Source organism: Falco punctatus, assembly GCF_963210335.1.
Source record: "Falco punctatus genome assembly, chromosome: 1".
Taxonomy (NCBI): domain Eukaryota; kingdom Metazoa; phylum Chordata; class Aves; order Falconiformes; family Falconidae; genus Falco; species Falco punctatus.
In genome coordinates this window covers 57,222,024-57,238,264 of record NC_137580.1, presented here as the reverse complement: position 1 = coordinate 57,238,264, position 16,241 = coordinate 57,222,024, and the positions used below count along the sequence as shown (strand labels likewise).

At 40.1% G+C, this 16,241-nt stretch overlaps 1 protein-coding gene across 2 annotated transcripts in view; it reads left to right on the top strand.

Annotated features, from left to right (window-relative positions):
- Window positions 1-16,241, top strand: part of TEC (tec protein tyrosine kinase) — a 52,868-nt gene that overhangs the window by 12,124 nt on the left and 24,503 nt on the right. For both annotated transcript variants that reach the window (XM_080404100.1, XM_080404101.1), the window contains exon 2: window positions 6,857-7,039. In XM_080404100.1, coding sequence (XP_080260226.1) covers window positions 6,902-7,039 — 138 coding nt within the window. In that variant the 5' untranslated portion in view covers window positions 6,857-6,901. The remainder of the gene's footprint in view (window positions 1-6,856; window positions 7,040-16,241) is intronic.

Here is a 16,241-nt window from a genome sequence, read left to right as displayed (position 1 = left end):
ATTATGGAAATAATATCAGCCATTAATTGCTGTATGTGGGTTGAGCAGAGGGTGATGCAGAGCCATATTATAGATGTGGTTACAGACCAATCTAATATTCTTTAGTCTAAAAAAACTAGTCTGGTAGATTATTTGAGATCCTCTTACTGTTAAAAGTTTTCTGTGTGTGGTTTTGTATACATTTTTAATTAACTTTCCCATTAATATGACGAATTACAACTACTGTCTATTTATACATATAAAGACCTCTTCCACCCAAAACATAAATCATCAGCTTTCCATGTCACGTTATTACTCTGTGTGAGAAAAAGTGGGTGGATGAAGGTAGGGGTTAAACGTTAATCTATAGAGATGATGGTGAAGAACAACGAAGACTTTTCACAAGCGTTGAACAAGCAGCAAAAACACAGGCTTGGAGATGTTACAGCTGTACCAATGTCACTTTGCAGGCAATAAATACAGTAGGGGAACAAGTTCATGTTCAGAAAGATTTGCAACTCTTGGGCAGTGGGTTTTGTGTCTCTTTAGTATAGAAATGAAGATGACTTTTTAGTCTTCAATGAAATTGTGAGATGAACTCATAATACCTTTTGACTAACAAAACAAACGTGGGAAGTTGGGGATAGCACACAAAGCAAGAGCTGAGTTATCTTCTTTATCGCCAATACAGTTTCTCGAGACAATACTGTTTCTTAAGACACGTTGAAAAGCTTTTTCTCTCTAGAAAGGATGGCTGAGTGTGCAGAAGATCAGTAGAAAACTTTTGGATTTTGCTACTTTAACTGATGTTTCAGTCTTTTTTTTTTTTTTTTTTTTTTGGTGTGTGTGTGTGCCTTGTCTTCTTGTGTCCCAAACTAGGTTTCAGCTTTATTTTCTTCCAGCAAAGTACATTACAAAAGCTAAGAGGTTTTTGAGCCAAATCAACCGAAGGGCAAAATAGTCAGTGCAAGTTTATAGGTATTGCAGAGCTTTTGTGTGGAAGAAATAAGAAAAGCTACAAATACTTAGCTCTAGAGGAATGAATAAAAATATAAAAATTTGTTGAGGTAAGTGAAAATTGATAGGCCATCCTTTGTATGGTACCCCACAGTGTTGCTAACTCAAAGTTAGCAGTAAGCAATTTAAATAATAATAAAAAATATTGACATATCCATGTCTACATACCTTCTACATCATGCATGGTAATAATGTAATTTTATTGCATCAAGGAGAGGTTCCTTTCCTAAATAATTTATTTGTGAGGGAATTGATGAAGCTGCACTATAAAGCTGTGAAAGGATAACAGTCATTGGAGCGTACTGCTTACAGGAGGTCACAATGAAGAGAAGAACCGAGTTTACAAATTATTTGGAGACATGCATGTGTCATTCTCCTAAATCTGAACTCATCATTGTAAGGGGGAAGAAACCCTTTTGCTGCTCTTACCATTTTCCCCAACCTGTTCTGTGCCCTTTGGCTCTGCCTCTCTTGTGTGGTGGTTGAGTTGATGGTCTGCTTTGGTGTGATGAAGCACCTCAGGGCCAGCTGACCCTATCTAAGAGGGACTGTCACTTTCTCGGTGTTGATTTTCTTCACTTACCCCAGCTACCAAAGTCACAATGCTAGAAGGAAACAAATGCTTGTATTTTGTAAAACATAGCATGCCTGTTTTCAGAGGAATTTCGGAAAACTTGTGCTGGTTGCAATGAAATACTCCTGCATGTGTACGTGAGTAGCTTTCTGTTGAACAAAGGGTATTTTGCAACGTCACATGTTCTCTCAGGCTCTCCAGTCAAAGAGTTGTCACTGAGTTACCCCTTAGCCTGTTTACTTTTTAACCTAAATTTAGTGCAGGCAATTATGATTTTTATTTTCACACGGTCCGATTACATGCAAGATCAGCCAGTGATTTTTTGGCAGACTTTCAGAGGGAGACAAGGATTTTGCAAACCTTTGTGTTTAATTTTTAAATTTATTTGAAAGTAGCCCCCCAAAATGGCATTTCTGTCAGTTAAAAAAAACAACAAACCAAACCAAACCCAAACCAAAACCTTACATATGATAGAAATGGTGTCCGAGTCTGCTATTTTAAAAAAGAAAAGAAAAAAAAAAAAGTGTGTGGGGGGAGAAAAAAGCAAATCCAAGTATTTTTTACTTCTCCTTTTTCTGGCATATGGTATATTTCACATATACTTTAGCATAATCTGTCATAATTTTAAAATGGGAATTGAGGGAAAAAATACCGTAATGATATTTTTCTGTATTTGTATTTATGTGAAATTTACCATTTGAACAGGGATTAATAACAGTTGTCTTTTATTCGGTTGGCTTTTATTTTTTGGAGTTTGAATTTGCAACCTTAGGCGTGGGACAAAGACTTTTCTGCCATATGAAGCAGAAGAACAGATTTTGCAATCCTTGCTTATATTGAGTAGTAATTATTCAAATAAGCCTGTGCTGGCTTCTCATGTAACTAACTATTCACATGTACTTGGTTTGTAGTTTCATGATAAAGCGACAGCAGCTTCAGCAGAAAAAAACCAGGGTAAGGAGTTCTCCTTTTCTTCCTTTTGCACTGTTTCCCCTCTCTACCCAGAGCTGCAGCATGCTGCCTGTTCACTTACCCACGGCAGGGACACGCTATGAACTTGATCAGCAAACTGATCTGAAATAATTAAAAAAAAAGAGAAAAAATATTCTGGATGAGTTACAGATTTGAGTCAGAATTGAGTACCACCTGTGAACTTAAAATTGACATTTTCCTTTATTTTTTTAAATTGAATGAGTGAATTTGTATAGTTTTAATGTGCTGCACTAGGTGATAAGTTTCCAGTGTTAAATATGCAGACCTGGAATTGCGACCAGTCTGGATTGATGGGCCCGAATTCTGAAAAAGAGCAGTTGTGCTGGATGCATGAAACTCAAGTCAGAAAGCTGAGGATGCTGATTTCTTAGAGGGATTCTCTGTCTTGAATGGTAGCTCATCAGCTTAGCATTAAGGCTTTGCACTGAAGAACCCAAATTCCTAGGTAAATGATAACCATCACTGAGGAAGGGTTGAAACTCAGAAAACAGAGTTCAAGCTTGATTTTTATTTTTGTTTTCAGCGACAGACAAATGTTTTTGGCTGGTGTTCATCTTATGAGTGTGTGATATGTGTGTGTTTCAGAATGCCTTTTTTCTTATGAACCACTCTGTGACTATGTGTGATACAAAGCTTTGTGCTGTAAAAAGTGACAATTAATTAATGCATTTGAATCAGAAGCCTTGGTCAGACTGGGATGCGCTTTCTCTTCTTTACTCACTAGAACATCTACTGGGGCTTTCATTTGTTTATTCAACCATTTTAATGTTACACGTTCTTACCAACTGACTTGTGGTGACTAATGATTTCAACACACACAATCCAGGAGCTGGGAGTGGGAACCAGGAGGTATGTGGGTAGTGTTGCAACTACTGGGGTTACCTCATCACTTAGTGCCTCAGTTTTCCCCAGTGAAAACCGGGAAAGGTAAGAAGCTCTGTCTTCATAAGAGCTTCATAAGAAGCTCTGTCTACAAGTAAAAACTTACTTTGTACATCTTGATTAATATTGACTTGGCAGGTTTATCTTAACAGTTGTTTTCATTTGTTTTGAGGAAGGTGTGTGCTGACTTCAGGGACATACAGGTGAATATTTGTATAATGTGAAGATGCATAGTGCAAGTTGATGCAGACTTTTCCATACTTAAGGTTGAGAATATTTTCATGCTGTTAAAAAAAAAAAAAAAAAAAAGCTGAGAATCTGTAACTCTTTCTGATTTCAGTCATAATTCTGAGTAATCGGCATCTCTGAAATTAGATCATATTTGTTGTCACGTAACTAAAGCTGGCAGGGAACAGGGCAAGTCCTTGGCAGGAGTGATACTGTGAGAAGTTTAGAGAGGTGTCAGTCCAAACTCCCACAGCTGTTTGTAACGAGATAACATGTTACACAAACAGCTTCATGTCCTGAGGGATGGCCTGGGAACAGTGAATTATTTGGGGGTGAGAAGGGCACAAACTTTCTAAAACTGTACTGAAGAAAAAGTAGCGATGTATGGGTTTGATAAAAGGTATGGGTGGCTGTTACAGGTGCTTCTCAATAAAGTATTGCGATTTTGGAAAGGAACTTTCAGAATAATGGGTGAGGGTTCCGTTGTCCAGAGCCTTATTTATGGAAACAGAAATGTGGCTAGAGCCATTGGCTTGGAAAAAACCGGCAACAGAACAGGTTTCTGTGACCAAATGCAGATTCAAAGGCTGATCTTATGACTTGGGAAACTGGTTCTAATCTGCAGAGATCTCCATAGCAGAGGGAATTCAGTGTAGCAACCAGCTGCAGGTGTTGACCAATTACATTACTGATGTTTTTATTTTTTAATGCTGTTTTTATCAAAAGGATTTTTGTTTTGTTTCTTGTATAATCTTTATGAGTCTAAAGAAGGCTGGTAGTGAAACAAAACATTTTAGCATTATCAGTACTGAGATTTGAAATCATAGTTCATGTTGAATCCTCCTTGTGTTCTCTAGTGTAGCGCTCCGAGGATCTCTGAGATCACAGTTTCCAAGACAGATAATAATTCTGTTTCCCTTAAGTGCCAACAAAGGATTTGTACTACAGAGAACAGAAGGGTTGTTTTGCGTGGGAGAACTTGTGATGGGAACCCTTACAGTTTTGTGTGCGTTAAGCTGGGCTGAATGCTAACACTGGCTTGTAATGCTTTGAAGAATGTTTGTATTTTCAGTTCATGGTAGTATCCTTCCTTCTGAAATTATCTTTTAAGGTTGCCAATTTAGTTTTAGAAGAGCTATAAAACAGAATTGGCCAGCTTTAGTCATTAAAGGATGCACCCAATACAATTACTAATTAAAAAGATCTGTCTTCTTCCCAGGAACGCAATGTGACAGATGACCAACAAAATATATGCGTCTACATGCATCAGAGGTGGAGAAACAACAAAAAGAGATTATTCGTAATAATCACCACTTCCAATCCTATTATAGTCTTTTACTTATGCATCCTAACCTGGTCTTATTTTGTAGTTCCATGTAAACCGCAGACTAATTTTTTTCTAGCGTATGCAGAGATACACCTTGAAGAGAAAGGGGTATTTTAAACTAGTGAACAACTACATCCAGCTGCGTGAAGTGGTAGGAGTGTGGGCTATGGGAGCTTCATTGGCCAAAACAAGGAGTGGAACGTGGTATTGGGACTAGACTGGAATGCAAAGGGTGTCATTTCATCTGCTGTCACAACAAATAATGACATGTTTAGGCAGAAGCAAAAGGAGCGGCACTGAAGTCAATTTCTTTACCTTACAAAAGTAAAGTTTAAATAAAACTAATGTTTTGAGGAGGCCTGTGGCTCTTCAACCTTCTCTGCACAGTGCTGTGAAAAACGCTATTTTGTTCATGCTGAAGTTACGTTGCCTGCAGACAAAAATGTACATACGTTTCCCTGGTGAATTTTGAAATACTCTAAGTAGTAAATAGGTGCATAAATTTAGCCCTGTGAGAAATGACAAAAGCTTTGTGTGGTTTTTTGATATTTTTTTTTTTTACTATGTTGGAGACAAGTTTCCTCCTGGTACAGAGCTCTGCAGTGATTATCCAGAGCTTCAGCTTGGGTTATCCCCCTGCCCCCTCCACAACAGACACTTGAGAAGATACTTGCAGTTGTGGTGCTTCAGCAGGTGCTGCTGTTCCTTCTTCAAGCCATGGCTTTGGCCTGCAGCCGTGTTGCTCTAGCCTGAGCTGTGGTCCAGGTCTGTGCCTGCAGCATGCCCTGGTTTCGGGCAGAAAGCTAGAAAGGGAAAGCTAAGGGGCGAGGGGAAAGGATTCTGGAACAGCTTCTGCACAACCTCTCCCACACCTTTCATTTCTGCCACCTCGTGTGTTAAGACTGTGCGGGCAGCCGTCTGTGCTGTGTGGTGAAACCCCCCATTGGATCCCTTCCCCAGCCCGCGTCCCAGCCCAGCGGGAGGAACGCTGCACCCACACAAGGCAGTGGCACCCGAGCAGCTGAGGGAGGAGATCAGCTGTGTTCAGGCTGGCAGCATTGCAGAGAACAGAGAGATTGCCTGACAGGGTTGCTGGCAGGACGCTGGAGTCAGGTTTGCAAAGTAACTGTGGGTGTGTTCGTTTTTACGTACTCCGAAGTCTGTCCTACAGGTATCAGTCATGGTGTAAAACTTTAAAGCAGCTGGGTGTTACTGAGCATCCAAACCTGTCAGAAGTAAATTAGATTGTTGATGGTCAGCATAAAGTCTTTTCTAAACAGAAGGTGGAAGGCAGATACTTAGCACTTCATGAAAAGTAAGCTTTACTTCTTTGGTCTCAAATTGACATCTTCTAAAAGACCCTTTGTGTCTGAAAATTTTCAGTAATAGGAGTGAATTTTCAAAATGTCTTTTACTGATCCACGTTCAGTTTTGTATACTGAACTTTTTTGCATGTGGCATTTATATATGCACAGACCTTAGCAATTAAACCTGTGATACACATTAGGACTTTGTGGTGAAGAGTAGTTGTACACTGCTGTTTGCCTGGAGCACGTCTCGGACTTCTCACCCGTATTCTCTGTGATGTGGGCTGCAGTGCCGCTTGTTTCACCCCAGTCGGGTACTGCTTTCGGCTTCCTGGGAACGTGCCAGTGCAGCCCTCAGCTGAGCAAAGCCTGAACTTTCCTGTCTAATAATTAACTCTTGTAAACTTCCAGGTGATTGGGGAAAGCTCCAGCTTTCTGTGTATTCCCATAGTTTTGTTTTTAAGTAGAAGAAGCTTTTTTACTACAGAAATCTCCAGCTCTGTGATCCTCCAAAGATACTGTAACGATTTATTCCTCTCGTCTTCACAGGAACTGATATTCAATGGCTAGAAACAGAACTGACAAGTGGCTGAAATGAATACGACTACTATACTACAAGAGATTTTGATTAAAAGATCACAGCAGAAGAAGAGGACTTCTCCCTTAAACTACAAAGAGAGGCTTTTTGTACTTACAAAATCTATGCTAACATATTACGAAGGTCGAGCAGAGGTAGGAGACACAGATTTATACTACAGAGTGCCTTTGTTCCTTTTTTGTTTTTGTATACTATTGGCTTTTTTCCTCCCGTACATCATAATGTCAGGAGTGGGTGGGGGGAATGGCCATGGGTGGCAATGAACATCTTACTTGTCTTATTTATAAGGCAGATAAGTTTTCTATGCCTCTGTCAAAGTTAACTGGTTCTTAACCAGAGCAGTAGTACATAGCCAGAATGCCAGGAAATAAGTTAGAACAGCTTTTATAGCTGGTCGTCACAGCTAATTTCTTTCTCTCTCCAGAGAGATGAAAGATCACTGCTATTACAAAGTGGGGGAAAAGGCAGGTTGTAGCTGCTTGTTTACTGTGAAGGCCATTACTTTCACACCGAGGAATTCACTGAATTTAAACAGGAGAAAGAGGATTTAATAGAAGCAGTGCATTGCAGAACAAGTTCACTAGAGATGAGATCCATTAGAGTGGATCATGTTACCTAGTGACTGAGATGAAGCAGGAAGCAGTTCATCTTCAGCAGCGTGAGCAGCTCACCTCCGTTACCGCTTTCTGTGTAAATTCACTTACACCTGAAGTCAATAGTGTGAACTAGGCAAATCCTCTGACCAGCATTTTTTCTAATGAGCTCCAGACTCCCTTTCTTCAAGATCACCTGACGCTGGAGTGCCCTGTTATACCTTTAGTGCTGGGAGTGAGATTTTTCAACTTAACTGAGGCTGCTTTCCAGATTTGTCACAATGCTGAAGGTGATTAAAATGGCTGCAGTAGCTAGCAGAGCATGCTCTACACCCTGGGAAGCCATTCAACAAATAAAACTTAATAGAGACAACTCTGCAACCCCTTGTGTCAGCTGTCTTACCTCTGATGAAAGAACAGGAGAGCTGAGGCTTTTGCTAAGCATGTTTCTCTGTCATACCTTGAGCTTGCAGCAGAATTGAGCTCGTTTACCATGCTCTAAGACTGCAGCAGTCTGTTGTAGCTGCTGTTCTCTGTATATAGTTTGGATGTGGTCAAGGGATCACAAACAGGCTGAGGTTGGAATGCACCTCTGGAGGCCATCTGGTCCAAGCCCTGTGCTCAAGCAGTTGCCCGGGACTGTCTCCACAGGGTTTTTGGGTATCTCCAAGGATGGAGACTCTGCAGCCTTACTGGGTAACCTGTGCCAGTCACTCTCACAGTAAAGGTAAAAAAAATAAATTTGGCACCACTGGAAAGGGCTTGGGTCTGTCCTCTTTGCACCCTTCCTTCAGGCATTTATACACCTATGATATATATGTCTATGTGTGTGTGTTTAAAATAGATATAAGATCCCCACCGTAGTTTCTCCAGTCTAAATAGTCCCAGCTCTCTTGGCCTTTCCTCATAGGAGAGAAGCTTCAGTCCCTTCATCATCCTTGTGGCCCTTTGCTGGACTTTCTCCATTATGTCCAGGTCTCTTGCCTACTGGGGAGCCCAGAACTCGACATAGTACTCCAGATGTGGCCTCACCTATGCAGAGTAGGAGGGAAGGAGCACCACTCAGCCTGCTGGCAATACTTCATCTAATACTGCCCGGGATGCCATTTGCCTTCTTTGCAAAACATTGGTTTGCAACCCAGTGTCCACCAGGAAACCCAGTCCCTTTTCTGCCCAGCTGCCTTCAGCTGGGTGGCCCCCAGCATATATTGATGCAGGGGATTGTTCCTTCTGAGCCACAGGACTCTGCACTTCTCCTGGAAGAAGTTTCACGATGTCCCTGTCAGCCCATATCTGCAGCCTGTTGAGGTCCCTCTGGATGGTAGCACGACCCTCTGGCCTATCAGCCACTCCTCCCAGTTTTGTGTTATCAGCAAACTTGCTGATAACTTGCTGCCCCTTCATCCAGGTTGGAGATGTTGAACAGGACTGGACCCAGTATTGACCCCTGGGGTACAGCACTAGTTACTGGCCTCCAACTAGACTTTGTGCTACTGACAACCACCCTCTGCATCTGGCTGTTCAACCAGCTCTCAGTCCACCTCAGAATATGAATTTGTGTATTTTTGTTGACTCTGGATTTAAAATACGGAATTTTAGAATGCCTTTTTAATTTTCTATTTTAAATCCTGCTGCCTTGCCCCCCTCCCCCCAAATAAATAGGTGGAGCCTAAGAAGCACTCTGAAACATGTCTTGCATGCTTATCCTGTGCCAGCTTTCATTCAGGTCAAATAGAAATGTATCTAACAGGTTTTGCAGGTCTAATTGTCACCCTCTAAGAAGTTACTGCTTCCAGCTTTCCCCTTCTAGCTTTCCCCTTCCCCTCTAGGTTAATCTCCTCCAGCCAAAAAACCCTTCCAGGAGACTGACTGGTGCATCTGTCTGAGAGGGGGTTTAAACTCTGTTTTATTTGCAGTGAGATGGAGCAGGGCTGCCCGTAGTGCCCGCAGCTGGGGAGGCAGTAACTTCTTAAAATGCTCCAGCCTCAGATAAGGACAGTTGGGGTGAAAATATACATTACGCCTATGCTAGTCCAGCAGTGTGCTGCTGCAACAGGCAGGTTCATCTCATCGCTGTCCTGGCCTTGCAGGCTTCCCCCATCCATTTGAATTGGTCCAGGCTTGTGCTGGAATCCATACTGTTGTGAAAAAAACTTGCTAATCGGCAGAAAGATATTTGATTCCATTTGTTGGTTTTTATTTTGTTGTTGTTTTTTTCTGGATTGGTGTTCTGCTGGGTTAGCAAGTTGTGTTAGCTTGGTGCAGGATCTAACAAGCACCAGAAGCAGTGCCAGGTGGCGGAGGAGGACAGGATGCTCTGACTGTTGACTTCAACAGGTTGTTAGACTGGCTCAGCCATAACGTATAGCTTTCCAACCTCAAACCCTTTTCATTTTCACTGTTCCTCCCACTTTAGATTCTCTTAGCATTAATCAGCATTTTATTTTATTAACAGCATTGTCTGAAAATAATGAGCTCTGATCTTCGAGGGTCACACAGTATTTTTGTCAGCAATACTCGGTCTCTATCTGAAAAAGAAAAAAAATACTGTGTGACTAAGATCAGTGATATGGTAGTTATTCCTTTGTTTCACTGAGCAACTGAAATGGAAAAAGTTTGGGGGGTTTATCAGTTGTTTGATTATTGTTTGGGTTGGTTTTTTTAAGCCAGTGATGATGGCTATAAATTTGTATTTGCAGTAAGGCAGTTGTATATTCTGACAGAAGTAGTTTATATAAAAATATTGTTAGAGATTGAAATAATTCTGGCCCTTCGGAATATTTGGAGGTTTATTACTGAAATAAATGTGACTACTGTGCATGATGGCTGAATTTAAAGATAAAACAGATGAAAGGATAGGTACCACTGATCTCATTTCAGGCTTCGCAATATTCAAAGTGCAGATTGGTAAGATAAGCATGGAAATCCTAAGCCAAGAGGATCCCACACCCTCATTTTAATCACGTAACTGCAGTGGCAGCAGCCTGCCAAGGGTGTCTGAGTTCTGCTCCTCTACACAAGTATATGATTCCCGGTGTGGTCGTCGTCCAAGCTGAAGTCTTTTCTTGGTGTTTTTTTTTTTTCCATTTTAACTTCTACGGGAATTCAGTAGAGAGTTCAAGAAGAACCCAGGGTTTGTGGTCATGTGAATAATCATACCACTTCTTTTTTTAAAAACAAGCTTAAATTAAATCTCATTAACCAGATTAGTCAACACTTGATGCATGGGCAAGTTGGGATTGTAAATAAGGAGACAGAATTAGATATCGGCATGTCTGGTGACAGAAGTAGAACATTTATGACAACAGAAAGCAGTCAACCATACCAAATGTTGTTCTTGTAAATGCTGCTGAGAGATTTATTTGATGCTGTTCTGTGCAGCTGGTGGTGAAGGATCACTTGCTCTTTGGCCAGAAACTGCACGTTATAGAAGTGCTCTTCTCTACTTTTTTCTTTCTTATGTCTTGACAAAGTGCCAAATACCTACTTGGAGCAATAAACAATTATTTCATAAGCATGACTACTAGCAACAGGGTAGAATCTTGTTTAAGCTTGCTCATAACCTATTTAAACTTTTTCATACATGCTTTCAAGCAGCTTAGGCACCCTGTCATAGTACAAAGTGCCTACAGTGAAGCTGAAGCTGCAGAGCTGCCATGAGAAGGAGAAAGGTGGCTTCTGTACTTAGAAATATTGGTGAACTGTCAGTCATAGAGAAAGTGTGTGAACTATCTATGAAGCATAACTACAGAGTCAGTAAAGAGGCTGGATATCAGGGCTGGTTTCAAAGTACAGAAACTTGAGGAAGGAGAGTCCTGGCTTAGGTGCAAAGCTCTAAAATCATGAGTAATGTCATGGAAACTTATTCTGTGTAAGAAGCCATAGGACTTTGGTTTTTATGGCTTAACTTCTGGGCATTATGCTGTCTAGGTAAAAAAGAAAAAAAAAAGGGAGATATCACCTTAAGGTTGGTTAAAAAGGTGGACATTAAAAAGCTTGGAAACAAAGATACATCAGGAACTGACTTGCTCTAAGCGTCATGGAGATGAATTTTTAATGTTAGAAAGTAGGAATATTCTGTTTAAGCTGGGTTAATGTAGGGTTCTGGTTTTGGCCTTTTTTTGGCATAAATTCTGTGAATTAGTAAGCGTAAATGTTGGGGAAATGCCATTATTACACCACTGTGCAGTATTGGGCTAATGATAGTTACAGTCATATAAAAGGCAGAGCTAATGTTGTAACTTTTGTGACACCTTTAACTATTTATCAGCTGTCATTGTTGGAAAGAGAGTTTTCTGTCTTTTTTTCCTTAATGTTGCAGAAGTGGCTAATGAGATCAGAATGTAATGGATTCAGTTTGTAATGAAGACAGAAATTCATTATAGCAAGAAATAACTGAATCGGCCTCCAAGCATGGAGGTCTGATGATGAATGTACAAAAATAAGGAAGAAGTAAAATATCTCCCTATTCAAAGTATGGAGATGTACTATATGCTATAGTCAGAAAGACTTAAGATATGTACAATGTTCTCAAATACACCTTGTAGACTTACTGAGCTAGCTTTAAACAGATTTATGTAGACAGTAGTAACTATGGTGGTTTGGAGGTGGGAGGTAGTAGGCATTTTTGCACTAACTGGCCCTTGGGCTTGAGGACTGCTGCTCTATGCTTACTGCTGTCAACTGGAGTCATTGGTTGTAGCGTAACTCCTCCAGGTAACCTGGTTGTATAGTAAAGGCGTGTAGTGTTCTAGTGTGGAAGCACTAGTGTGAAGTATTTTGTTAGGAAATCTCTTTCCAGTTTTGTGTGGCTTGAAAGCTCAGCATACTATTTCAGGTATGCTGCTGTTGATTTTCCTGAACTATTTCTTCTAAGTAAACAGAAAAAATACAGCCTGTAGGAAATTAATAAGCAAAGTAAAGCAATTTTGAAATAAACATGCTTGTCTAAAAAGCAAATATTGAATGCATTCATTAAAAACAACAACAAAAAAAAATCCCCAAAACATACCACACCAAACCACGAACTACCTCATTTGGAATGTTTTTTTTGTATTTTTGACCAGTGATAATTTAGTTAAAATTTTAGTGTGACTTTTTATGAGTTGCTGATTTCATCTTGAAGGGTGTGCAGGTTTGAAATCAAAGGAGACATTTGTGGAAATAACTTCACAAATGAATGGCCCTAGATAGGTTTGGCCATTTTCTGTCGAAAGTGGCTTTATATCTTGTATATTCAACTGTATGTGCTCTGGAGTTTGTTTTCAAAGGTGCGATGCATTTGCACTTGCAGCTGACTCTTTGGAAAATGAAGCCTTAGGGTTTACCTAGGAGTCTGCTTTATCACTGAAATTTGAAATGTATCAGGAAATATCAGCTGAACAGTTGTAGTGGAAAGGAATACTCACTTTACGGCTCTACCAGTATGCCTGGTGGCTGGTGCCCCATACACTCCTTTGCAGGGTAGGTTATCGTTCCTCTTGGGTTAGACAACAGGACAGACCACACGAGGAATAGTGTTCAAGCTACTGCATCCATCAGGGTAGTTCACCAAGTACTCTCGGTTTATCCTCTTTCTCCCTGTGTGGCAATAAGTTTTACTGCTGTGAATTCTTTCTCAGTGAATGGTTGGAAGACGTCTCTGAACTGGGAGAAGACACTAGGGCAGTCTGATGGCCCTGACTGGAGCAGGCTTACTGCAGCATTACAGAATAGCCATGATAGCAGGTAGCATGTACTTCACACAAATTTTAGTTAGTTTCATGCTAACAGAGCATCTCACTTGAACTAAAAGTGCAACAGACTAGAGGGTTTTGCCCTAAATGGCATTTTTGGCAAGGGAAGTTCTTTGAGATGAAGGCAAGATAATAAATGTAGGTGTTAAAGTATTTCTCATCATGGGAGTAGCTGAAAGGAGCTGGTTTGTGCAAGCAGGCTGTCCTGCTATTTTGTTGGTTTGAAAAATTTCACATTGATGTTTCACATGAGTGCAGTGCTTCCACGAAGCTGGCACAGATCCGCTCATAATTTTATTACTTGTTACCAATATGCAGACTGTTAATATCCTTACAGCTATTGGAGTTGTGGGGTGTTCCCTTTCACTGTGTATTTCTCTCTCTCTTAGCTTTCTTAGCAGTGACACTCTTTTACTCTTTACTTTGGAAGTGACCCTCTTTTAGTTTGAAAGTGTGCTGATGTGTGGTTTGGTTACTGTCTTCCCACGCATGGCACGGCGTGCTTGCATTAACCTTTCCAGCCCACGGCAACTTGCGCTGACCTTCAGTATGAAGCTGAGTATGAGCTTATGAATGTGAAATTGCTTTAAGCTTTAGCATCTTTATTGTTTGTTCACTGTATGGGTTAGAGTTTTCAGTAGTAAATGGTTTATATTGGATTCTGCATTTTCAGAAGGTATATAGGGTAAGTCCTGGTCCTCATGGTTACCCTGCATGTGTTTGGGTGGGTGGGGGTCTGCGGTGTTAGGGGAGGACAAAACGGGGAGAGTCTGTGCTGCAACGCAGCAGTCTGAGCAGCTAACGCAGCTCCTCCATTAGCTGTGGAGGAGCTACACAGAGGGTGTTCAGGTAGGCTCAACACTTAACTATTTATTATTATGCAGAAACCATTTGGTTCTACAGAGAAGGCAAATAATAGCCCCGGTGGGAAAACATTTAGGAGTCTTCAGAAGGATGTTTCTGTGCAGTCAAGTAGAGAGAGGTTTTCTGATGAGCTCCTCTTGGGAGGTGCAGTGTGCTCTTGTCTTCACTGGCAGCAGTGGTATTTGCCATCAGGATCAGACTTGTGTGAAAACTGTCCTGCGTAAAGGAAACTGTTACAACTAACAAAAACCAGCCAGGATGTGAGTGAAAAAAAAAACAGAATAAAAACTTCAACATTCTTGGGAGTTGCTAATTTTGAGCCTCTTCCTAAAAAAAAAAAATATTCTTCTGCAAGAGTTTTATTTGGCTCTTGTAATTTGAATAGAGAGGAGACAGAAGCTACTGAAATTACCATCATGATATTTTAAGGAAGGAAAAATAACTTTAAAGCTGCAGGTTTCAGGTTAAAGTTGTGTAGCTTCATTGCAACACTGATCTTGTGCAAATACTTCCTTTGGAGCATAACAACATTACAGAGTTCCAAATGACTGTGCCAGTTATTTTTCTTCTTTTAACAGAAGATTAACATGTATCAATTCTACTGTTGTTCATTCCTTATATAGTGCTTATCCTTCATTATTTTGACCTTTAATACCCTAATTTATATGGTTTCCTTAGTCATTGCGTAGGTGATTTAATTCTTTATATAAATGAAAAAAGCACAACTTGGTATTAAAATGCTTCTTATCACTGATGAGTCTTGGTTTTTGATGTAAGATAAATAGCTTCTGAGATGAGTAGATTGGCAGAGCTTTTTTTTTTTTTTTTTTTTCTGTGTTCCGAGTCATAGGTAGTAATGACGGAGCTTTCTTAAAATACTTGCAAGTCTGCACAATAACTTTATTCCAGCTAGACCAGGAAGAGGACTGGGAGTTGACTGCTGTTTTCCCACTAGGAAACAGAAGTGGATATACACTTCCATGTGAATTGCGTGAAGTCCATAGTTGTGCTTACTGGGGACATAACTTCACAACTGTGTATCAGAGAGATTGTGGCTTTAGATCCGTTCAGCTCTTATTGTTTAGCAATTTTTAATGGAATTAAACAGAGTTTTTTCACAGTGCTGTCAGAAAAAGAATTAATCAAAATTTTTGAAGTGCAGTCAGGATACGTGGATTAAAACACACACACACATGCTTTTATATATATTTTAATATAAATATATTTATATATATAAAATTAAAGATGTAATGATTAACTTGTAACAGTGATTTTCAGCATAAATGATATTGCTGAGCAAGTACAACAATGTTCTTATAAGTTATCCCACCTAAAATAATGCCTGTCACATCCATCTAGATAGAGAATATTGTGTTTGTATCTTTAAAAAAACTACAGAGTAAAAATACATGATGGAATAGAGGGCTTTTTGAACTTCTTCACAAGATCTCTATATAAATGCAAACTCAGAATATGAGTAGACACCTTTTCTAATTGTGTAATACCTCTATAATGACTGGAACTATTGCTTCTACAGATTAGCAGCATTAGGAAAAGAATTAATTTTAACTTCTTTTCTTTGCACTTGATTACATGGAAATCAAGACAGAGAATTAGTAAATGACTTGGTGATCTGTAGACGAATGACCAAAGGATACTCTTCAGTTTATAGTTTGTCAAGCAAACTTAACAGACATCTTTGTTGATATAACAGTATCTGCATTGTTATTCCTATATACAGTTCTCTTTGCTCAGCTAGAGTAATGGAATTGTGAGAGATCCATCTCTGATGAAAAGGAGCAATATAGGAAGCGGAGTCTTGTTTCTAGTAAATACACAGATTTAAAAATTATACGAGCTGTGTTATATCAATATAATTATTTTGCGATAGCAGCTAGTCCCCCCCAACAGTAGTGAACACAGCAAAAACTCTGCTTCCGAGGAGCTGCTTATCAAAGCGTAAGATGTGCCAACGAGCGAGTAGAGACACAGTGCAAAGCATTAATGAGACATTACAGTAATCAGGAAAAGTTTTATTGCAACTTAGTTGCCCACACCTCTGCAGTATGGTAGCCCGGGAAAGAGGAGGATTGATCTGCGGCTGTAGCTAGCCACTGCTCAGAGCAAATACAGTAAGGAATCAG